The sequence below is a fragment of the Meles meles genome, chromosome 2, assembly GCF_922984935.1.
Source record: "Meles meles chromosome 2, mMelMel3.1 paternal haplotype, whole genome shotgun sequence".
In the NCBI taxonomy this organism is placed as follows: Eukaryota; Metazoa; Chordata; class Mammalia; order Carnivora; family Mustelidae; genus Meles; species Meles meles.
This window is the reverse complement of record NC_060067.1, coordinates 1,920,548-1,944,718: the sequence shown is the minus strand read 5'-3', so window position 1 is coordinate 1,944,718 and position 24,171 is coordinate 1,920,548. Positions and strand designations below refer to the sequence as shown.

At 43.4% G+C, this 24,171-nt stretch overlaps 1 protein-coding gene across 7 annotated transcripts in view; it reads right to left on the bottom strand.

Annotated features, from left to right (window-relative positions):
• Positions 1 to 24,171, bottom strand: part of PRKG2 (protein kinase cGMP-dependent 2) — a 96,523-nt gene that overhangs the window by 30,823 nt on the left and 41,529 nt on the right. For 5 of the 7 annotated variants that reach the window (XM_045998554.1, XM_045998553.1, XM_045998551.1 and 2 more), the window contains 7 exons: positions 16,668 to 16,745; positions 14,843 to 14,937; positions 11,619 to 11,687; positions 7,254 to 7,352; positions 5,747 to 5,900; positions 3,754 to 3,890; positions 1,606 to 1,695 (listed from right to left, as the gene is read on the bottom strand). In XM_045998554.1, coding sequence (XP_045854510.1) covers positions 1,606 to 1,695; positions 3,754 to 3,890; positions 5,747 to 5,900; positions 7,254 to 7,352; positions 11,619 to 11,687; positions 14,843 to 14,937; positions 16,668 to 16,745 — 722 coding nt within the window. Of the gene's footprint in view, positions 1 to 1,605; positions 1,696 to 3,753; positions 3,891 to 5,746; positions 5,901 to 7,253; positions 7,353 to 11,618; positions 11,688 to 14,842; positions 14,938 to 16,667; positions 16,746 to 18,164; positions 24,160 to 24,171 lie in introns of those variants that run through there. The other 2 variants (XM_045998555.1, XM_045998556.1) reach the window with 2 other exon arrangements.

The window sequence follows — 24,171 nt, the reverse complement described above, 5'->3', positions numbered from 1 at the left end:
ATCATCACGTATGGACACGTAAAATAGAAACATAAGAAAACAAGACTTTTTAAGATATTTGTGGCAAACTTTAGAGAAAACGCAGCTACTTTAACGGAGAGCTTAAAGCAGACTTCTGTAATTTATTGCTTGACTCAACAATGACTCAAGAGATCGTGTTCATTTCCTGTTGGTACAGCATGTAACAGGAACCCATGCAGAAATGGGGTCGTAACCCTTTCCTGTTCGGTGCACCCTGCTATTAGACTGGCCCTGTGCCAGCACCGCATACGGGTTTCCGTACTGCAGCGTTAAAACGTGGTGGTGATTTGTGGCAGGGAGTTGGGAAGGGTATGGCTTTGGGGTGAGTTTCTACTGGCTTTGACTCCTGCTTCTTCCATCGCTGTGTCCTCAGCCAAGCGGTGTGGCTGTTCTGAGCCTCAGATCCCTGTCTGTAAAACGGGTTTACTACTTCCTGAACAGTGTTGCTTCCAGAGTGAGACACAGGGCCCAACAGACCGTACCGACTCCCGTTTCGACACAGACCCGCCTGCTGAAGCAACAGTGGAGGAAGCAAATGTTTCTGCAGGTTCCACACAAGTCCCCGCACCCTGCCTGGTCTTCCCCACCCGCACCCACCCAACAGCACATTTCCAACATGACACATCCATCTCTTCTCTGATGCTCAAAGGTCTCCCCTTCCCTAGGTCTGGGATTCTCCCCCATGAATGCACATTAGACCTGTTGGGGAGGTCATTCACTAGATCCCATCCAACGTGAACCAAACCGTAATTCTGGCATCAGGGCCCAGCACTGTTACTTTGCAGAGCTCTCCACATGATTGTGACGAGAAGCCAAGCTTGAGACACCCAGGCCCAGGTAACACTCTCCAAATGTTTGGCCTGGCATTAACCTCCATAACCTTGTGGAAACCTACCTTCCCACCCCTTCTTTTATGACCTTGTCTTCTACTCAAATTCTGCTGTGCAACACCCCCAAAGACACATAGTCCTATCTCAGCTTTCCTGTTGTGTATTGCATCTGTTTCCCTTCCTCTCGGCCTTTCCAAAGCATCGGTCATCCCGGAAGTCAGGTCCAGTCTTCCCTCCTTCATCACATTTTTACACATCTCCTCTCCTCCGAACTTACCGTCGGCAACTCACTGGGCATTTAATCACAAGTCGGCAACTTCTCTGTCATATTTAGCTCACACGCCTAATAACACGAGGTTTCAAAACGGCACATCCTCTTATCTCCCCAAATAAGATCTAAACCCACTGGAGGAAAATGTATACCTTTTACCCTTTTGGTGAGGAAAGTTCACCCCGTCTGGAAAGCCCCCCACTGTCTACAAGGGAGCCCTGCACGCCGCTGGCGCTCAGAAAGCACGTGAGGCTGCAATTTGGCAGAAACCGGCAGTTCTGTAAAGCTGAATCTTTGCAGGACGCTCCCTGCCTCGCCACGCCCCGCCCCTTCTTCAGCTCCCCCGCAAATTCCGGGAGATGACCGATGCTTAGGACAACTTCTTAATGACTTTCTTGATGTCTCTTTAAAGGATCGTGAATAAAGCATCCTTGAGAGCAAACGCGAGAACACGGCCTGATGTTTATAACGCCTTTCCATTACCTGTCCCTTAATATACTCCACAGCTCCCCACCTAGGCAGGCCTCCAGCAGCATGTACACATACTTGGTGTCCTTGAAAGTGCGATACAATCTGTGAAGACACATAGAACCATGGTCATTATGAAAACTCTCATTTCAAATGCTTTTTGGAGTTGCTTAAGAACATCATCGGTATCATTGGAATACTCGTCCTCCTCTCGTTCCGGACCCCCTCCAGCCACACGGGACCCCTCACCGAGCGCTCGTCCTGCCTGGCTTCTGCACACGGGAACCCTTCCCTTACTGGCCTCCCTCTTCACGCAGACGGACCTTCTCCCTCTCAGCTTCGCCGTAACAGTGTTATTCACGCCTCACGACCAAGCCCGGGAGCCCGCTACGGCTGCTCATCCGCCCCCTTCCCCAATACGACCTCTCCTCCCCCCACAAGCCCGGAGACCTCTGCCTGCGTCTCCTTTACGATGCGTCTCCTTTGTGAGCTCCCTCCACACCCATGTCTTATATCCTCCGGTTGGCCTCAAAAACAAGACGGGAGACAGAGACCTATAGCAGTAAGTTCACTACGGAGTGTATCTGGGAACAACCCCCGGCCGCCAGGGGAGGAGGAAGACACAGACACGCTTGGGCGGTAGGAGACTTCATCTCTGATGGAGTTTCCAGTTTCAGTGAGAGCCTCAGCCTCAAGGAGCTCTGCCCTCGCGGGATGTGGGCTGCACCCGGAAGAAGAGTATGACCCTGGGCAAGGGGCTCTGGTCACCTGACAGCAATGACCAGGAAAGGACCGAGCTAGAGTCCTCAGCTGACAACACCCCCAGAAGCCACAGGAATGACAGCTTCGGTCCGGGTGGACCTGGGCCGGGGACCATATCGCACAGTGGGTGCCAGCCGAGCACCCAGATTGTGCGCCGACAGCAGAGAAATCTAGCAGAGCAGCTCAGAGAGGGCTCTGAGTCCAGACTGCTCCGGCTTGATCTCCGCCCGGCCGGTCACGACTGGCAGCCTAGTTGTTAACTACTGCTCTAGAGCTCAATCCTAACATGTACCTCGCTGCTCTCTCAAAGGCCAGATGAATCCTGCATCCACTGGATTCCGTGTTAGTTACATTGTTTCAGTATGTTACATCTCTGCACCATAGCAGGTAGGCTGAATATGAATATGACACATTAAATATATACTAAACACATATGGTGCTCTACACGGATCTGCTCAAAGCAGTGTCTGCATGCGTTAATTTCTCAATAACTGTGGTCGTTAATGTTTATTATTATATTATCATTTTCTTCCATGCCAGGCACTTTGCAGAGAGCTGGAAGTGAGAATAGAAGCTAAGCCATGTCCTGAAGCTGCTTATGATAGTTTGTTAAGGAATTATTGATGGGGGGGCATTCTGGGAATGCATTAATATAAAAATAATTAGATAATCTGTTGCATTGCCTGGGTTCAACTCTTTTCACGTTGAAAAAAATGGGTGTGGGACTACGGATAGGCAGGAAGGTTCTCTCAAGGCATTTGATCCAAAACACAAATTCTATCTGCCGTAAGGGCACTCTGCCTCGCCTGGAAACCACCGAAACTATATTCTAGGGCTCTGATCTGCATGAAAATACACGTCTCCACTGGCCTACACCACAGACTCATGAATTCACAAGGAAGGAGGACTGTGGCCTTGAACAGCCGAATTCTCATCCCGACTCTGGGGAAGGAGGAGGAGTGACCACGGGGAGCCGGATCTCCCCGCATCTCGGCTCCGCTAGGACCACGCCCTGCAGCCCCCCGGGAGACTACATGAACCCAAAGCCCTCTTCATGCAGAAGTTTTACAGCAGTGTGTCCCTGGACAGTTTCAAATGAATTCTTTTCTTCCCAAATTCTGCAGTAGGTATGGATGAAATAATCAGTTCAAGTTACTCCACAACAATTTCATGTTCTCTCCCACACACACCTACACACACACAGAGAGTCTCCTGAGACAGTCTCAAGGATGAAAAACCTGCACTCTTGACTCCCGACTTCAGACTTCTCATATTTTATGAACCGGTGCTATGACGGGGCGGGGAACTCAGAGTGGGGCCTCCTTGACTCTCCTGTGCTCTCGCATGGAAACGTCCGGAAGGGTCTACAGTCCTACACTGTGGAGCGAGATGCTCGCTTACTTCACGATGAAGGGAGAACACAGCTCTTCTAGGATCTGCTTCTCCGAGTAGACGTGCTCCTGCTGCTTCGTGTCCACTATGTGCTTCTTCCTTATACACTTCATAGCAAAAGCCACATTCTCGTTCTTTACCTTAACCTGCGCAAGAAGAGAGAATCCCTCAAAATTACTCATTAAAAAGATTCCCAATATCGATATAAAACATGCTAACCAAAGAGGAGTTGAACCTTTTCACATTAAGCGGCATGTACCCTTTTAACCATGTATCCCTCTGGGAACTAACTTTCATTCAAGTGTACGTCCTTCCCTTGATTGCAATTTCCAAAGAAGTTCACATATCTGCAACATGGTCTTAATGTGCTTGTGTTAGAACAAGAAAAACAACTCGAGTTAGGTTTAATGTTTAAAATCGATTCACTTTTGAGTGTGTGCTATGAAGAACTTTGAACAAAATTGCCAAAAATGGTTCTTTCCTAATGTGCACTTTGATTTTCAAAACGAAACATATTAGATCAAAATCCACAGCTGCATTATCCAATGTGACAGCAACTAGTCACATGAGGTTATTTAATTTTAAGTTAATTAAAATAAGAAATTCAGCTGCATTAGTCCCATTTCAAAAGCTCGCCAGCCACATCTAGCCCTAGCTACCCTTCTGGATAGCAGACGGATAGGACGTTTCCCGAAGTACAGAAAGTTCTTTTGGAACCTGCTGCTTTAGATGGACAAATAAAATTTTCCCTTGAAAGGAAATAAAACATTTTAATAGATACGTACTCGGACAGGCTTACAACTCCATAAGCACACGATATATGGCAAGTAATGAACCTGTAGATTTGGCCGCACCCCACATTTTCTCACGTTTGCCATTAGTACTATGCAGGGTTTCTAAATTAATGGTGGAATGACTGTTTCAGTTATTATCTAACTATACAAAAAACCCCCACATCTCAACATTGCCAATTCAATCCTTTTGCCAGGATCTTTGGTGAAAAATACCACTGTAGATGGGCATTGCCCTTGTCTCTCTATATGGCATAAAAAAAGTGACAAATACGCTTGGGCTTGGAAGAAATTGTCTCTTCCCCCCCCCCCCATCGGAGAGGGAGTATTGACTGGGGTGAAGTGTGTTATCCAGAGTCTCCTGGCAGCACTTCCGATCTGCTCATGTCCGAGGCCATCCAGCAGACGAAGGTGTCAGCGTACTTCCCCGAGGTTAAGGTACAGTGAACCGTTAAAAATCTGCTGGGCGAAGAAGGGCTTGGGAACAGCCAAAGGTTCAGAGTCATCTGTCCCCAGTAAGGTCACAGATCTCCATCCCCCATTTCCCCGGAGCACTGGATCTGACAGGACCGCTCTGTTACTCCTTGGAAGCTCGTGGTAAAGCTCAGAGAAGTGGTGATGTGGAAAAGACAGCCAGAATCAGGCCCAGGTTCCCAGCTGTCCTGATCAACACTACAGAAGGCTGCTCTTCAAATATTCCCTTACAGTCATCTTCTCCTTTTTTCCAGACAGAAAATCTTGAGCAACCCAAGACAGGATAATGGCAGCCAAATACAGACATGGCAGTGGCGTGTGTCCACTCTAAGAAGATTTTATTTCTAGGACACTTCACTGGACACACTCTTTTCTTTAGTAATAGTTCACGTGCCATGAGTGTATGTGTACACACATTTTCCTGTTAAAAAATACAATTTTGATGAGTTAGAGTCTCTGCGCACGCTCACTTGGTGCATCTCCGGTAATTCTAACCAAGACGAGAATTCAGAGAGGGGCAACACAGAACCTCAACGAGCAGCTCCGTTACTGTGAGCGGCTTATTAGCAGACCTGCTACCACACAACACGCACAGTGAAAACGTGCTTGCTTAACTTCAGCTCAAAGCAACACTCAAGATAGCAATAACAATTCACACGTTCGTCCGATACACTGGAATATAAAACAAGAAAAAGTCAAAAGGCTTCTCTCAGATGCTTGAAACGTAAACCCCTTACAAGCTCAACTCTTCCGAACCCACCAACGCCCAGTGTTGCAATAATCTCAAGGTTCTGGAATGGGGATGAGGAGGAGAATCTGGCCACCTTCTCCTTCAGCTGAATCATCTCCAGCGAGAGTGCTTTGGACAGCTTCCAGTTAGACATGGATCTCCTGTGTGAGAAAAGTGAAACTTGGTACACACCCCCTTAGTCAAGCCAGGGTCACGGCGCACGTAAATTCCACTCACGCAACAGTCTTATTTCTGCCAGGGCTGCTGCCCGTAGTGGCTACAAAGGCTACCTCAACTTTTATGGGATCAGCTGCATCCACATCTGGGAAGGAAGACGGTAGAATATACAAACAAAGAGACCGACACACACAATAATGAATAAATATCAAACCGAATCCATGCGAGGTAAAAAGAGCTGAACTGTGGAGTGTTTAAAGCATACTTCAATAATATGTGCGTGGTTTTTTTTAAGAGTCAATGAGAGGAAGTAAAACCGGTGAGTCATTCCCTTGGCTGTACATACAGGGGAATGCCACACTGAGAATCTTTGCTGTGTTTTGCTATTTTTGTCAGATTTTGAAGTTTTCCATGGCTGAATCAGAATGATTGCTTAGTGAAACATGAAAGAGATATTTCTTACTTTATGTCTAAGTATCATTGTTTGGAAATACTCATTTTTCTCTTTTAATTAAGGTACACTGCTCTGACTTCCATATTATACATAGATTCATGAGTAGTTCTTACTACAAAAGGCCTTTAAAGACATAAAAACTGCAAATATATCCCTTGCATAAAAAGACAAAAGCAAAAAATTTAGGAGGTCCTCACTGAATGTTCTAATTTGACTCAAATGTCAGTTTTCTAGAACTTTCGACTCTAGCTTCGTTAGTCCTACCTGGTGAATATATGCTGAAGTAGTTATCTACAAGCTGTAAAGGATTTTCAAATATTTTTAATTTTACAAAGTAGTTTTTCTATGAAGCACAAAATTACTCATAAATATCACTACATTTAGCCCAACCCAACTCCTTCCTACACACACACGTGCACACACACACACACACACACACACACACACACACACAGAGCCCTGGGTAATAGTTCCCTTATATTCTGAAATACTTCTGCCTCTCCCCATAGCTCTTTACCTGGAATCAGGACGAATGGGTTACTCTATGGCCTTGGCATTCTTGCTTGATTTCCATGGGCAAGATAGGCTTCATTTCTGAATAACGTCCTTTTGACATTGAAAGACAATGTCAAGCATCCCCTTCCCAAGGCCCCCCTCTCGGGAAATGTCTCCCTCACATGACTACTTGTCCACCCAAAATCAGAAGCTGACCACTTACAGACTAAAACCGCATCCATACTACTGGTAAGTGGCATCTCTGGGGAGGAAAATTTAAAAGAACTGCCCCCGGTTTTCTAGTGGCGGCCAGCAGCAGGCACCACCGAGCGAACCACGCACACTTGCCAGAAGGCACGCGCCGCGGAGCAAGACCCGCCGCACTTACTTTGCATGTCTTTTCTCATCATCCCGGGTCAGGTTGGCCACATACCCTTCAAGGTATTTCTGCAGCTCTTCGAAAGTCCCGACTGTCTGGTTGAACGTTCTAAGTGAATAAAATACACAGATGCCTTTGTAATTTGACATTTCCTCAAGCTCTTCGAAAACTTAGTTGTGATTATTGATGGCTTTGTGAACGGTTTTTCAATAATTTAGGTGAGAGTAAAGTTGTCACCAAAGGTAGAACAGCTACTAGAAGTTATATCATGAATTCTGCACGTTTATGAAAACAAAGAAGAGAAAACCTTTCAGTAATTTTCTGCCTTGTGGTTCAGGTTTACTAACAATTTTTTTCCAGAAGATACTGGAGAGAAAATAGTCTATATAATCTGTTTACCGAATCAACAGGTTAGACGGGTTGCAGATTTTCCTAACTTTGCTTCATCAAATTAAGCTATTTATTTTAATATGTTTCTTTTCTTTTCCCTTGATAATGCCCCTCATTTTACATTGCTTCATGATTAAATCCAATTTTTTTTTTTTTTTTTTTTTTACTTTCTTGCAGTAGTTCCCAGAGGCTCAGCCAACGTCTTCCCTCGACAGCTCTCGCCCTCCACAAATCAGACGTGGCTGGCGCCATCTAACTGTATTTACCACATTGTTTGAGGGAATTCTCATACACAGCCTTGCCCACAAGAAATAAGCCATCCCCTTCCTCACCAAGTGAAATACATTTTCTTGATTTCTTTTCAATGCTTCCCCACCCCTACACTGGACAATCTACCTCGATTTGTGATTTTTAGAGTAGTTCTCTTCTACTAGTAGAGCAAGTTCTCTTGCAAAACAGTATCCTTCTAGAAACTGTGCTTTAGTCTTCTTGCCAAATCTGGAGCACCTGAGCAGAGCAAAATGAAAGGAACGAAAACTGACCTCCAGACACCTCCAGCTAATAAACCAGACCCATCTCTCTACTGTACAGTTGCCATCTGCTGCCTGCCCAGCCCTGAAGACCTCTACCCACACTGGCCTGGCCACCAATCTCCGTTCCCATTATTAAGCAGATCTTACGTACTCTGTTGGGTGTTTTCCAATTTCCCCTGCAAATCTACCCTCCACTCTTCTCTACCCTCCTCCGTCCACCGTCCTTCATCGACTACAGAACAGTGAGAAACAAGAGTATTGCCACGAAATTTCAAATTTCCAATGGCTGAACTTTTCAAGTGAAAGGGAAATATTGTTGTACCTCATTTCACTCGTACTTATTCCCTATGTCACCACTATTGGCCGGCTGCGAAACTAATTAAAGTACTGTAAACAAATCTCACGTTTAAAATGTAGGCTCACACTGCTGTCCCCGTTCCCTAGAAATTCTTCGCAAACTCGAGTTAGTGCAGACTGAAACAGCTCCAACATTCTAGCTGTACCAAACAGCCTGTAACCGTTCTGGTGGTGTGACATGAGGTGTAACCACCTCCTCTGAGATCTAGCCCAACAACCCGTGACGGAGATGTCACCAATCACACTTCCCACGCACGTAGAACCATTGCCATTTTGCACATTTTATTACGTTCTACAAATAGGGAAACTTTAACTCTCCTCCTTGCAGTGGATTCATTCTACGCATTTTGAAAACAATGCATTAGAAAGGAGGAACCGAAGTCGCCCGCTTCATGGCAAGGACGGTGCCCCTTATTCAGCCAGCACGTGGCGCCCTCCCCATCTGCCGAGAACTACGACGTTTGCTGGCCCTGCAACAGCAGTGAACAAGGAAATGCTTCTGTCCCCATGAAGCTCACAGAAGAGAGGGAAGACAGATGTTACATGAAGCAATTAGGAAAAATGTAAATAATGATATAAAGGTATATACGGTAAAGTGGAGAATTATCATGGGATCTTAACCTAGTCTATTAGTCATTACTATGGTCATGATATAATTTATCACTCAGACTGAGTACTTTTCAGAGTGAAAGGTGGTACCAATAACGAACATGCTGGGACAACCAGAACTCTCCAGAAATCCAGGATGTAGGTCAGCCTGGTCACACCAGATATCCAGCTCCTCTCACCCACAGAATAAATTCATGTCACATTTTGAGCCTCATGAGCCTAACACAATACTCCTTACACTACAGAATCTCATCTGTACTCATGTAAATGGAACATTTTAAAATTTAAAAAATTCCAAATAATATATAAACTCTACAAAATCCTTGTATCCTTTTCAGGGATTATGAGTGCATGAGATATTGTATAAATACTTGCTTGTGTGATTACAATGAAGAAAAAGGAAAGGAGTTGTTCCTTTGTGTCATATTTTTAGTCCCAGCGTTTCAGAGCAATTTATAAGATTCTACCGAACAGCTAATGCTATTCAGGGCATGCATTTATTTTTAATGAACTCATACACAAAACAATGCACTATCAGGACAACACTGTACCAGTATATTTTCCCTTTGTGAGCTGGCATCCAAAGATTACCTTTATCTGAACGTACTTTGCACTTTCTAGCCCTCATACCTTTATTTTTAAGTTCTACTTCACCTCAAGTGACTTCTGCATTTCCCATTGGCCTGAAAAATTCCTATTAATTTTTAAGCCCCATTTCCACACCTAAAAAAAATAAAACCTTGCCCACTGTATTGCATTGTAATTGCTCCTCTTTCTGAACACACGCTATGGGAGCCAAATGGCACAGCGGAAAGAACTCTGAAAGAAATCTGGGCTCCGTCACAGATGGCTTTGCTGGGACAACTCTACTGATCTGGGACTTCCATTTCTCATCCAGAGAGATTAAAATAATTTGAAGTGATATTAAGAATTATTGTTCCGTGTGTGGTGATGGATGCTAACTAGACTGATTGCCATGGTCCTTTTGTGATATATACATATTTCAAATCGTTATGATGTATACCTGAAAATAATTTGAAGTTATACGTCAATCATCTCTTAATCACAGATAGTAAATAAAAAAGAATTAGTGCTGTTTGTGTATGTTCATGTTATTGTGGTCATGTATTTTAAGTAACATTTATCTTCTAGAGATGCTACTAAAATTTATAGATGAAATAATTTTGTTTGGAATTTGCTTGAAAGTAGCATGGAGAAGATGGGGAGGGGTGGCAACGTGAGAGAGATAAGGCATTAATTGATCATTTTGGAACTTGCGTTATGGGGTCCATAAAGTATCCTGTCTGCTTCTTACAATGTGTGAAATTGGGGCACGTTTTGCATGGAGCACTGGGTGTTGTACAAAAAGAATGAATACTGTTACACTGAAAAAATAAATAAAATGAAAAAAAAAAAACAAAACATAGTTGGAATTTAACAGGAGAAAAAGATTAGAATGGACTGAAAGCAAGGAACAAGAGTTGATGCATTAGAGGAAGAAAACACCACTTTTAATTTAAAGTCATTTAATTCTGAATTTCCACAATTTTAAGTTTTCCTGGGTTATAGGTGAACCTCTTTGAAAATCTGCATTGTTTTTTGTGGAAATAAAAGTTTCTTGGAAAGTTGGGGAAAAAAAATTTTCCAAAATAAAAACACTTTTGAATGTTCTTGAGTTCTTTCCAGTTCTAAATCTCCATGATTTGATGTTCAACTGCAACCCATACATACTACCTTGTGATACTTCTTGTCCTGTTTTTTGCTAATATTTCATGTGCATATGCCCTATGTTTTTGACTACACTAAGACATTTCCTAGACAATGGCCTAGATTTGTATATTTGAATTTCCTTTATTATAGAAAATCAGTAAACAAACAACTCACTAATGAGAGACCCAAGGGGCCAGATGCAATACAATATGAAATGAGCGAAGGACACAAGGTAAGACTTTTTCCCAAAAGCAACCTGAGACACTTAGAGATTAATATTAACGCACATCACTTGCAAATTACTACGAATGTTAAATCAAACCTTCTCTGGAAATACATATAACGGAGGGGTGTTGTATAGTATGTCCAAGAGAAATAGGATTTATTAAAAAAATTTTGACTGCTTAGAGCATTTTAGAAATAAATTATGGAATGGTTTACTCTATGGTGCAGGGGAGAAAAATCCAAACGGGCACTAATAAGCTTATTTCTCCGGAAGATGAAGAATTTAGATCCGTCTATCACTGATGTTTATGTACAAACTCTGCACACAAAATATTTAGCCCGCCAGCATCTGCCGCTGCCACAGACAGACTCAGCCCCCAAGGCCCCGCTCCTCCCCATGAATTTTAATGGAATGTACTCGCAGCTGAGGGCTGCCCAGCATTTCTGGGTGGTGATGAATGAGAAGACAGATGGGCCCTCAGAGTAACAGGAGGCCAAGTCTTCAAAGGTGGCCGCGGCCTGCCTTCTCCGACAACATGGGCATACTCACTCTCGATCTATAACCAGGCAGGCCACATCATTTTCTTCAGCAATAATGTTAGCTGATCTGACGTCCTCACTGCAGACAAAAACAGGGAAGAAGTTAAACATCCATTTTTATGAAAGAATCTGCTTTTTTATGAAACACCCTCACTTAAACCTTCCAAAGGCTGCTGTTTTTAAAATATCATAACTTACACTCCACCCCTTTCCAAAAAGGAACTTGAAATGCACCCCAGTGAAGGTCACGTTCGCAAGGAATTCAGACAAGAAGAGGATTGCGCCGGGAGCAGAGGGAGATCAGTGACTGTGACTTTCTACAGAATCGCCTTCTGGGCTTTGTGTCAGCCAGAATAAAATACCTCTCCGGTGACCAAGTGGGAATTGCTCATTAATAAGCAGCCCAAACTGAAATTAATGGATCAAAAAAATTCACTGGGAAAACATTCAAGTAGTCAACATAGAATAAAAAAACAATCCAGAATAAAGCCCAAAGTCTCTCTGCTCCGCAGGGAGCCTGCTTCCTCCTCTCTCTCTGCCTGCCTCTCTGCCTACTTGTGATCTCTCTCTCTGTCAAATAAATAAATAAAATATTTAAAAAAAAAAGAATAAAGCCCAAAGAAAGTGTTTTGAGTACCGTATCACCCAACGATTTAAATAAACACTACAACACCTTAATTTCATAAAGTCTAAGATGTATGTTTTCCACTAAAATCTCTGAAATCAGAACATGTCCTACAATTGGTGATGAATCATAGTGTCATTAATAGCACTGTCTTTCTTTCTCAAGGGCACATAATGTAATCGGTGCATCTCACCGCTGAGAACCTAGATGCAATGAATTACGGCATGCGATCTAATGATGGCAAGTTTAATGACCAAAGAATACCAATGGGCCAAGCATTGGGTAAAGCATTTATTTGTACTAGTTTCCTCCCTCTATTAGTTACAAACTAAAGACACTGAAAAATGGTACACCCAGATGGTACTCAGTGCTGTGAGCTTCATTTAAGGTACCCGGGAGGAACAAGTATGTCGAGACAGCTCTAAGCAACATCATCAAAAATGGTATCACACAAGGTATATATAGTTCCTGCTTCTTCCCTCGATGTTGAGACAGGAAAAACTTGGTGACCCATTTCTTATTCCAAAGAAGTCCCTTATCCACACAGCTAACTTTCAGAGTCCTTCTGATATAACCCATAGTTCCTCCCCAATTTACAGGGTCCCTGCTGGAAGACATTAACGAAAACATTACAGCTTGATGAGCTTTTGAGCCGGGAGCTGGGCAGTCTGTGCTCAACCTGTGCGTGTGGACATCGATCTCTGTATGTACAGACGGATGTCCACACGCCCATGCATGCGCACAGACCTACGATCTTAGATGTGAGCCGATCTGACTTGCGAGTTCAGAAAAACAGCGGTGTGGTATCCCTAGCGCTTGTCAATGTCAAGACTGACCGGGAATACTCTCTGCAAACACTTCATAAATATTAGGGTTTATAAGTACATGTACGCTTCTTTTATAATAACTGTATAAGTGCCGTGAGTCGGTCTTTGCACATAAAATGTTGTAAGAACTCCTGGGACTAATTAATGTCAAGTCCCAGAAATACACAGACTGTAAGGAATACCGAGTCCCCTTCAGTGGCCCTAAAACGTGATAGCAAAGAAATGCACGAAAGTCTACAAGTATTTGTATCCATGGCTCCTTTTCCTTCTTTGTAGCTCTTGCTTCCAAATGCCAGGGGAGTTGGGTATATATATTAAATATAATTTCCCATGTTTCTCATGGGAAAACACTGTGATTGGCTAGCTGTGACACAGAGCATAAATTATTTCAGATCCAGCAAAATCAGACAGCGTATTTCCTTTCAAGAGCTATTTGACTCTCCCGTGCATTTATAAAGTTCTCTGCACTTTCAAACTGTAGTTGTTTTGTTTGCAGGTATAAAAAAAATAACCTAGTAATGTTAAGAACAAATACACTGAAGTTTTGAGTAACAATGTTACATAATTATATAACACGAATCTATTCACACTGCCACAACCAAAAAAATTAAAAAGGACAATTTCCCTGTTACTGAAACAAGTTAATTATGAGCTAGAAAATGAGAAAGAACAGTTTAGGTTGTCTTTACATCCCGTTTTTAAACTGTTTACGAAATAATCACAGTCTAACTTCCCAAGTTTAGTTTTTCCTTTAAAAATAAAAACTTTCTAATTCTTAAGTAATCAGATTTGCCTCCAGTAATTTATGAACACCCTTTCTTCACTCTACACTTAATATTATTATCACATACAAATCAGCAGAACTGAGACTTCACAACAAAAATTAAAAAAGAAGAAAGTGAACAGAAATAATACTTGTTTCTATAAGCATAGATTTGAAATAAAAACTATTTCGTAATAACAGTAAAACTTTAAGTGATATCTTAACTCACTTCAAAATTTAAACACATATGTAATTTCAAAAAAAGTATTGCTCGAAACTCTACACTTGATCTGACCCAAAAGGCCAAGAGGCAATTCAAAACTCTAATTTCATCTTTTATAAAGTTATTTATAGTTAAGAAAATGTGGTTTTTTTTTTAGACTTGAGGTTGTTTTCTGAGTCCCAGGAAGTACACAGTGTCTCCTGAGACATTTGATTGATCTTTATAAACATTTCTTCCATAAGTCAGATCAAGAGTAGATAAACTCATCCCTCAAAAGACTGAAGGTTCAGGTAGAAGTTTCATACACACTATTTTGAGTTGTTTCTTAAAACTTGCAAAATGAGGCAATAAAAATTCTTAATATTGCTTTTGGCATAATGATTTTAAAGTGCACGAAATATGTAAAATCATTATTTGATCATTTTTTAAGAAGGGGGAAAAAGACAGTATTTCAAACTTTGGAAATATAAAAACTTGTTCTTAAAGGGAAATTGTAATTCTCATGTCTTTTGTCTCTTTCTCTCACACTCTTTTCAACTAAAGAGTCTAACAGAACACCGATTTTATTTTCACCAGCAAATTTAAGCCTTCCCCATTTCTTTTCTGTGCAAAATTAGTCCACTTATTTTGTGCATAACAATGAAATTTCTGGCATCCAGTTTAAATTTTTGGTCTAATCCCTGAATATCTGCTGACATTGATTTGGTGGCTCAGTTTAACATCTCTCACGGAGGCATTGCACATGTTAAGCAATCAAAGAATTATTTAAGTATGGTACAGGAATTCATGGATTTACCTGATAAGAGCTTTTTCCCCAAAATATTCTCCTTTCTGCAGTGTTTTTATCAGTTGTGGCTGATCATGGCCCTCTGTGCTCTGGGTGACTTTTACCTAAATGATGTAAAACAATTAAAAAGAGAGAGAAAAAAAGAAAAAAATGAGAATCTGGACACATAGCCATTCAACCAGACCCTTCGGATCTATGAACCTTTGACTGAAATAAGGAACCAGACAAGCCTTTGCTTTGACTTCGAGGTCATTAGAACAGTCTTGCTGCAGTCAACTCGTTCGGAGGGACCAAGAGAACCCGTGACTGACAACCAAATGACTCCCAACCTGTAAGAGGAAACCCTCCATTCAAATCCTACCTCTCAAAGCTAGAATTTTTTATGTGAATCCAGAGATTCCTTCGGAGAGATACTCAAGGGAAATAACTTCAAACCCTAAGAGACTCTTAATCTCGGGAAACAAACTGAGGGTTGCTGGGAGGTGGGCGGGGAGGGATGGGGTGTCTGGGTGACGGACACTGGGGAGGGCACGTGCTGCGGTGAGCGCTGTGAGCTGTGTCAGACTGACGAGTCACAGCCCTGTACCCCTGAAGCAAATAATACATTTTATGTTAGTAAAAAAATAATGATTTCAAAAATCCGAAGACAGTGGACAAAGTAATCCAGAATAAGGTAAGTATCACAAGTTTTGAATCTGGTGGCCTCGACTGACTTACTGAATCCTGCGTGCCCTCTAAAACTGGTTGCAAAGTGTGGATCTGGAGAAGAGTCATAACGCTCATGGGTGTTTAGTGTGATCCATTCCCACGGCAGAACCAAACCAAAACTTCAATATTCCTTGTTTGTGGCTAGAATTATGCCAAATCAACAGGATAACAAGGGTTGCTTCATGTTGATTAGAGATTCTGATTAGCATTTATGAAAGTCACAATGAATTAAAATTTTTTTAAAAAACAATAAATGTTATTTATTAGTCAGAATGCTTTCAAAGCATGGGGTCCAGGTTTGGGAGAAATGATAAAAAGTGTTTCTGAGTGTTGAAGAGTTTCTGAGGTTTGAAATTATTTTGTTAATCTTGTTTTCCTTCACTGGGTGCCCAGGTTAAGTTCAACCACAAGTCGGTTTGCAAAGGGCGGTGCCCGACTCTGACGTCAAACCCTTCCGTGGAAGAAAGGACATCTGTAAAATCCAACAGGTTCTACACATGGGTGCTCAAGCTACTCTCTACCATTCAATACTTCGCTGACACCCTGTACCTCAGGAACACTGTAGAGAGTCAGCATGGCAGCAATGGGTAACATGTTATCACTCAGTATCTAAGCAAAGGAAAAGGCCTCCTGCATATATACCAGCATAAATTTTCATCAGCACCTGAACCAATGGTACACGCACTGATGTCTGGAGCCATATCCATCTACGGCTTCATGGCTGGCCACGGCCGTCCTCAACTGTCGAGTTCATTTTCCCCACACCTGCCGCTTGTCACATCCGTTGCATGAAAAAATTTCCAGCCCTAATCTTGGACTCTTGGGCAGATTGAGAAGGAGGGATAAAAGGGATCTTAGAGAGAAACCAGTTATTTCATGCACTATGAAAAGTGGTCTGAAGAAAATCAAGTGACATGCCCACGATCACTAAGAAGTGACCACTCGGCTAGAACTCTCACAGGTCTCCTGCACCCCCGGGCCCAGTGCTCAGACAAACCTCACGGAACTCTCCCGAACAGAAGCTCCTTCTCCTGTTCAGCGCAGAGGCTTTCCATAGCAGTAGTTCCCAGACTGATGGGAGCCGACGTTGTAAATTTGCTGTAAGTAAGCTTTAATTAACACTTACCTTTCCTTTTGCTAAGATGAAGAAGGTACTTCCTTCCTCGCCCTCTCTGATAATGTAATCTCCTTTGTCATAGTATTCCTATTGGGACAAGAGAAAGAAAATGTTAAATCCAGTGGAGATACAGAAATGATGGCGTAAATGAAACCGAACTCCTCGTGTCGGGCAATGAGCTTTCCATGCCCATTACTTTTATTTGTTGTTTACTGTTACTGCAATCTTCTTGAACATTGCAGTCCTAAGTTGTAGAAAAAGTAAGGAGACTTTTCCTTTATTATGTGCTTTTATGGTTATCTTTTCCAGAGAAAATTCACCTAAGAGATCGACTTTCAGGCATGAAGACTAAAGAGCATGAAGAGAAATGAGAGAAAAGCAATGATCACTAGTATACAGAGGAGCTTCCACCTAAGTAATCTAAATGCAAGTGGTCCAGTGACCGGTCACAGTCTGAAGCTGGGACTAGAGCTTAGAAAAAGATGACTGAAAACGTTGAAAATATTAGCGTCAGTGGACTGTAGGAATATCAGCCTCACTTTCTAATTCCTTGAAGAGCAAAGGCTGCGAAAATTTTATCTACAGAATAAGTAGCCCTTTAATATGGATCCTTCAAAAAAATTTATAACATAGAAGACCAACCTTAGAACTTTTCACATGCAAATTCTGTTCTGTGTAGGTTAATCCTCATGAAACTCAACTTGTCACTTATTTCTTTGTTTCCCTCATATATGTGTCTGTAAGCAGAGAATTCTTGGGAAGGGAAAAGTAATTAATCCATTTGTCACTGAAAGAGCAACTCAGTCTCAGAAAACAAAAGATTTTGGGGCGCCCGGGGTGGAGGGGGCTCAGTGGGTTAAGCCTCTGCCTTCAGCTCAGGTCATAATCTCAGGGTCCTGGGATCAAGACCGGCATCAGGCTCTCTGCTCAGCGGGGAGCCTGCTTCCCCCTCTCTCTCTGCCTGCCTCTCCGCCCGTTTGTGATCCCTGTCTGTCAAATAAATAAATAAATCTTAAAAAAAAAAAAAGAAAGAAAACAAAAGATGGATAAAACCGTCTACCTCTACTTCATTTTAACATTGTCTCAAAGTCAGACAACCAAAATGGATCTCTTAATTATTTATACAAATAAAATTGAGCCTGTTTAATTTCTTTAAAAAGGCGTAATTAACAACAAAATAGCTCTCTCTTATTTTTCTTTTAGATTTGAAAATAAAATCCAAACATAACTACTTCTGTGTCTGCTGTATTTCAATATTCTTTTTGGTCATTTATGCTTAAAACCTATTCACATTTTTGAAATAAATATGACTCCTAATACAAATAAACACACCCTTTATTTACAGAGCACTATGTACATTTTATAAGACACTTCAACATCTCATGGAAAGGAGCGTAACATCTCGGGGAGGAAGTACTTTGAAGCCAAACACATGTAGATTCAAATCCCAGTTCTGCTTTGAATTTCACATCCAGCAACCCATAAAGTTCAAATAAGAATATTTACCTTCAAAGATTTGGAGAAGCGCATTAGTTCTCTACTGCTGCTGTACCAAATAACCACACACTTCTTAGTGGCTTCGAACAACCCCCATTTATTATCTCTCAGTTTCTGTGTGTCAAAGAGTCCAGGGTGACCTGGATTTTTCTGTCAGGGTCTCCCAAGACTGAACTCAAAGTGTCAAGCAGACTGTTTCCTTCTGGAGGTTCTGGGGGAAAAGCCACTTTTAAGCATCATCAGATTGCTGGCAGAATTCAGTTTCTAGGACAAGGCCTCATTTCCATGCTGGCTGTCAGCCCCTTAGCTCTTAGAGACCGCTCTGAGGTCCTTGCCCAGAGCCCCTGTGCTTCATGACCAACAACGGCTCATCAACTTCTGCTCAGACTTGAAAGTTCCCTGACTTCCACTTCCGCTACCTCTCTCTGACTCCAGCCAGAGAAACATTCTCAGCTTTTAAGGGATCATGCAATTATATTCATCCCACCTAGATAATCCAGAATAACTCCTTATTTTAAGGTCCTGAATCTTAATCACATCTGCCCATTCTCTTTGGCCATGCAACATAGCATATCCGCACATCTCAGGGATTAGGGTCTGGGACACCTGGGGGGGGGGGAGGTCCATTCTGCCTACCACAATAAACCAGTTAAAAACCATGTTTGGGTGCATTAAAAGCATCTGAAACATAGTAAATAATTAATGACTGTCATATTGAGGAGGAAGATGTTTACAGTTTGCTTAACTGTTCCTTAAATTTTCTGGGCCTCAGTTTGCTTTTCTGCAGAATTAAAATTAAAATGGCATGGCCTGCCACACGGAGCGTTGAGGTGGTCTATCTAAAGCCTCTGATAGTGCATTTGATAAACACGAGGAACCAGGTGACTGAATTCCTAGGAAAGAGCCCATGAGCTAGTCATCAAAGCTTTCCTCGGTATACATGGCTGCCTGGATTGACTGCACTCCCCAAGCTCCCTGTTAGCTGTAGCATGTGATTAAATTCTAGTTAAAAGAACCTGGGCTGGAGGGACGGGAGCCGCTCTGGGCGAGGTCCGTGAGCTGTTTCAGGCATGTGTCTTCACGGAGAGATCTTGAGAGAGGGGTCATCTAGCCCGTAGCTTGAGTGCCTGAATGACTCCTTGTATCCTCCCTGGGCTGTTATGCAAGCGAGAGACAAACCTCCACTTTATTTGGAAAATGATATTGGAGTTTCTTGTATCCCAGTTTACTTACTCCAACTCTCTGTTCTCTCTCATTCCAGCTTTATCACAAACCTTCGCCACATACAAGCTCAACTGTACAGTTGAGATGACTATGAGCCTTGGTGTTTAATGAGTGACCCCACTACATAGCTCAGCGTTTTCATTGTGCAGCTACTGTTCAATTCTCTTTCACGGGACACTGGCGTCCTGTTAGCTGTCCCCGTTGCAGACAGTCTGCTCTGTAGTCTCTCCAATGCCTACCTCAATCTCAGGTTCCACTGCCCGCATGGAACAGGAAGAACGTGGAGAGTTTCCAAAGTACGGGTAGGCTGTCCTTCGGCTATTATAAAGCCTTTGGTGTGTGCATGTGCAGCTTTAATTCCTGTCACTCAGGGAGGCTAAAAGAAGCTTGAAAGGGAACACTGAGAAAGAGCTTTATTGTTTCTTAAGGGGCAAACTTCCTAGCGGTATTTTTCCTAGGGATGGTTCTTTGTCACCCAAAACCATGGGAGGAAGATAAATAATACCTCCCAGTGTGTTGACAGTAACTTCACAGATCAGAAAAGGCTGTGGATGTAGGTCAGACCAAAAATATATAGTGGTAAGTACAGACTATGATGCTAGACTGGCCAGTGTTTGTCAACCGGGGAGCATAGCCAGTCCAGCCAGGGTGGTCACCAAGACCAAAAAGAGAAATGCAAACAGTGTGGTTATTGTCCTGTGGTCACATTGCAAAGGGGTCCCTTATAGGACCAAAAAGCCCTGGACCCCATCCTCTGAAGCAATGATTTTCAAGCATTTTCACTCTGACTCAGAGCAAAAAATACATTTTATATTACACCCAAATCCACCTCTGCAAGCATACACACATACAGACGTTTTAGAAAATTGAAGTATATTTAAATAACACTTATGCTTACTACTCTGATGATTTTAAAAATGTTCCTCCAAATTGATTTCCTGATCTACTAATGACTTGTGACCCTGAGTCTGAAAAAGATATTTTAAAAGAAGTTGTAATGGAAACCCTGAGAGTAGTTACTTGGTGTACAACAAGAGGGAAACCTAAGGAATCAATCCCAGGGCAGACTAAGAGGTAGAGGTCAGAAGAAAACTATACAATCAGCAGTAGTTAAAGATAAAAAGAGGGTTTTTTTGCTGTAAAGAAAATGCTCCTTGTGTGATATCTAGAAAATGCTAGAGACCGAATGCCTATAAATAATATATATAAAACAGAAGAAAACCTCAAGGTGATGGAGAAAAAAACCTAAGAAGCAAGCCCATAGCTCCCTTAAAGTCTTCAGTGTGTGGCTAGAAATCTTCATTACAAAGTACGGATGTTACACCATCAGATGTATGATACACACACACACACACATACACACTCCTGGAATCATAGGACTCTGTACCCACATTGGTTGTTTAAAAACTGTATATGCTTATTTGGGTTGTTACCAACAATTCTTTTGTTTGTCCAAGCAGGATGGTTAAAACACCTCAGAAATCTCAAAGCAAACACATCTGGATAGGCTGCTCTTACCAACCAGTCCGGTAAAATTTAGTACCCAATTGCTCATTTCCAAGGAACTAGAGCCTGCAAAATGGAAACCAACAGGAATTCCTCTCTCCTGGGTGAGCCAACCGTCTCGAAGCCTGTAACTGAAACGCGTTGAAGGAGCCTTCGAGATCTGGCCGACACTCCCTTATTTTGTAGGTGAGGAAACCCTGGTGCCCACCGTCACTGATGCACAGCTGCGAGGGACAGAAGCTGACCGTGAGCACTAATCTCCACACGTCGACGGGTGAACTCTCTATGACACTCGGCGGCCCCACCCTAGCTAATCGGTCCAAGAACAGGCAAAATGCACAATTATTTCAACTGTCTTATGACTCTGGATGTAATCATTAAAATGAGAAAAAACCCTGGTTTATGCAGGCGTTACACAGGAACTATAAGAAAGAAAACTAGACTTCTTAAAAAATGATGAAAAATGGAAAATTCCTGAATAAAGAGCTAGACTGTGGTAAACCCCAAATCTATGTGTTCTATCCATAACCTTAAACCAGTGCCTCCCAAACTCTAATAGGCGTAAGAATTGCATATCAAGTGTTGAAGTGTGAATTTCTGGGCCGACCCCCCTGTGGCTAATTCAGTAGGTACAAGGTGGTACCTGGGAATCTGCCTTTTGAGCAGCACCACAGGTGATGTGGGTCAAGGGCAACGATCCCCCAGAGGACCCCCGCCCCCCTCCTAGTACATCTCCAGCTTCTCGAAAGGTGGCATGTCTGTCCTGGTGAGTGCACACTCACGCGATCACCCGCGTCACCGTGCACGCTCACGCGATCATCCGCGTCACCGTCCGCGCTCACACGATCACCCGCGTCCCCGTGCACGCTCACGCGATCACCCGCGTCACCGTCCGCGCTCACGCGATCACCCGCGTCACCGTCCGCGCTCACGCGATCACCCGCGTCACCGTCCGCGCTCACGCGATCACCCGCGTCCCCGTGCACGCTCACGCGATCATCCGCGTCACCGTCCGCGCTCACGCGATCACCCGCGTCCCCGTGCACGCTCACGCGATCACCCGCGTCCCCGTGCACACTCACGCGATCACCCGCGTCGCCGTGCACGCTCACGCGATCACCCGCGTCCCCGTGCACGCTCACGCGATCACCCGCGTCCCCGTGCACGCTCACGCGATCACCCGCGTCGCCGTGCACACTCACGCGATCACCCGCGTCGCCGTCCGCGCTCACGCGATCACCCGCGTCGCCGTGCACACTCACGCGATCACCCGCGTCACCGTCCGCGCTCACGCGATCACCCGCGTCGCCGTCCGCGCTCACACCGCACTCGCACTCGGAATCTGCGTCCCGCTTAGTGACGTTCACTAGTTAGGGCTTGCAGGTGTCGGTGCTGCTTTCCCGCCAGAACACTAAAGAGGGTAAAGGTGAGCCTCCCTCTAGAGCTGACCGCGGGGATTTAAGCAAGAAGCGCTACGGGATGAGCCGCTGTCCCGGTGCTCAGGAGGCAAAGTCCCCGCAACATCCCCGATCAACGGCGTGATCGAGGAATTCCGATGCCCCTTCCCTGCCCCTACAGAAAAATAGAAAACCTCCCAAATCAGTTCCTCAACAGCATGCCAGATTCGGCCCGTTTCGTCTCAAAGGTTACGGAGCCGGTTTGCGGGGCCGCTGGTCCCGGAGCTCAGCGCGCGCGCTTAGAGCCCCGGTGCCTCAGTGATCGGCTGCGGCCGGACCCTGCGGATGGTCATCGTCCGAGCTAGGCTGGTAAATTATGTGCTTTTCTTAGTGCTACACAGACCCCATGGCCCCCTGCTAATCCCTTCGGCACTTGAGACTTTTCACGCGCTACACAGACACATGTGTTTGCCAGGTATGAATAAAGGGCCCTTTATAAACCGTGCTGCTGTCTGCAAATGTTGAGACATAATAAAGCCTTTCTGGGGTGTTTTAAAAGATGAGAACTTTCAAACTCAAATTGTGTGTCAGTTAATACTGGATTTGCACTCCCATCTATGTATTCTTTAGCTAGTGCCTGTGGCTGCAATAAATATGGCCAATTTACCATTTATTCTTAATGATAGTAAATTTTAATATTTGCTGTCAGCATGGAATTCCCCTCTGGTGAATATACTCTATTAGTATTATATTAAAAACAGATTTCCTCAGTTAACAAAAAATATATAGGGCTACTCCCGCTTTCAAACACGCACACACACACTCTCGGAAATGAGGATGAATTAGTAATTTGTAACATCTGTGCCTGGGTTGTGACATTGGGAAAATCCCAAGAGAGGCGGGGCAAGCCGTCCTCTTGAAACTGACTCCATATCTGAGCACTCCGGGGACACATGGCCTGTCCCTGTAAACTCTGGACAGGCTCCAGGAACCGTGCATGGAAACGTCACTGGTGTCAGTCACACTTAAGGATAAACCGCTCATGCTCCTGCTCAACAGACATTCGTTTACACTGTGTATCGTGACTGACAGAGGCATGAATCTGTCAAAGGTCAGTCTTGTCGGGATTTTTATATCTCCCACAGAGAACAGCTTTATAAAAGCTTAAAGTCGGCATGTGACTTCTTTACTATTCCTTACTTCCTTTAAATTCTGTAAAAGCCATTTTGGCTCCCGTGAAATTGACCCCCCCACAAAAATCAGAGAGAAATGACTCGGGTTGCATTTTAATCTCTGGCATCCGAAGGGGTTCTCCTCTAATGCGTGTCATTAGAATCTCAGGTACATGTTATAACTGCTTTATTCACAAAAAGACTTGACTAGTCTTGGACTAGAACCAACCATCAGGGCGATGCCTCGTAAGAGTTTTTGAACACATTCCAATATGCTGTTTTCCCCTAGATGTTAAAAACACGTGAAGTGCTCTTAAATGCAAGGGTTTTTAAATGTCTTTTCATGGTGCCGAGTTTTCAAGTACGGAGTTGTTTCATAGCCTGACTCAGAAGGCTGTTCCCGAACGCTCCAATCTATCCTTCTCTACCTCATTACCTAATTAAGCTTCTCTGACTGCTTCATATTGGGAAAACTCTACATGGGATTGTGATGTTAACTGCAGAAAATCAAATGCCTCTCAAGTAAAGCAGATCAGTTCTTTAAAATATATGAAAAGATTAAAGTATGTAAATCAAATGTCACCTTACACAAGCAAATCCAATTTTATACAACCCAGAAGACTCACCTAATCCCATCCCAGCCCCTCAACTCCCTGTGAGGTGGTCTAAGGTTTTTCACAGCAGAAAAAGGCTCCTGGTCTCTGTAAGCTGGCAACT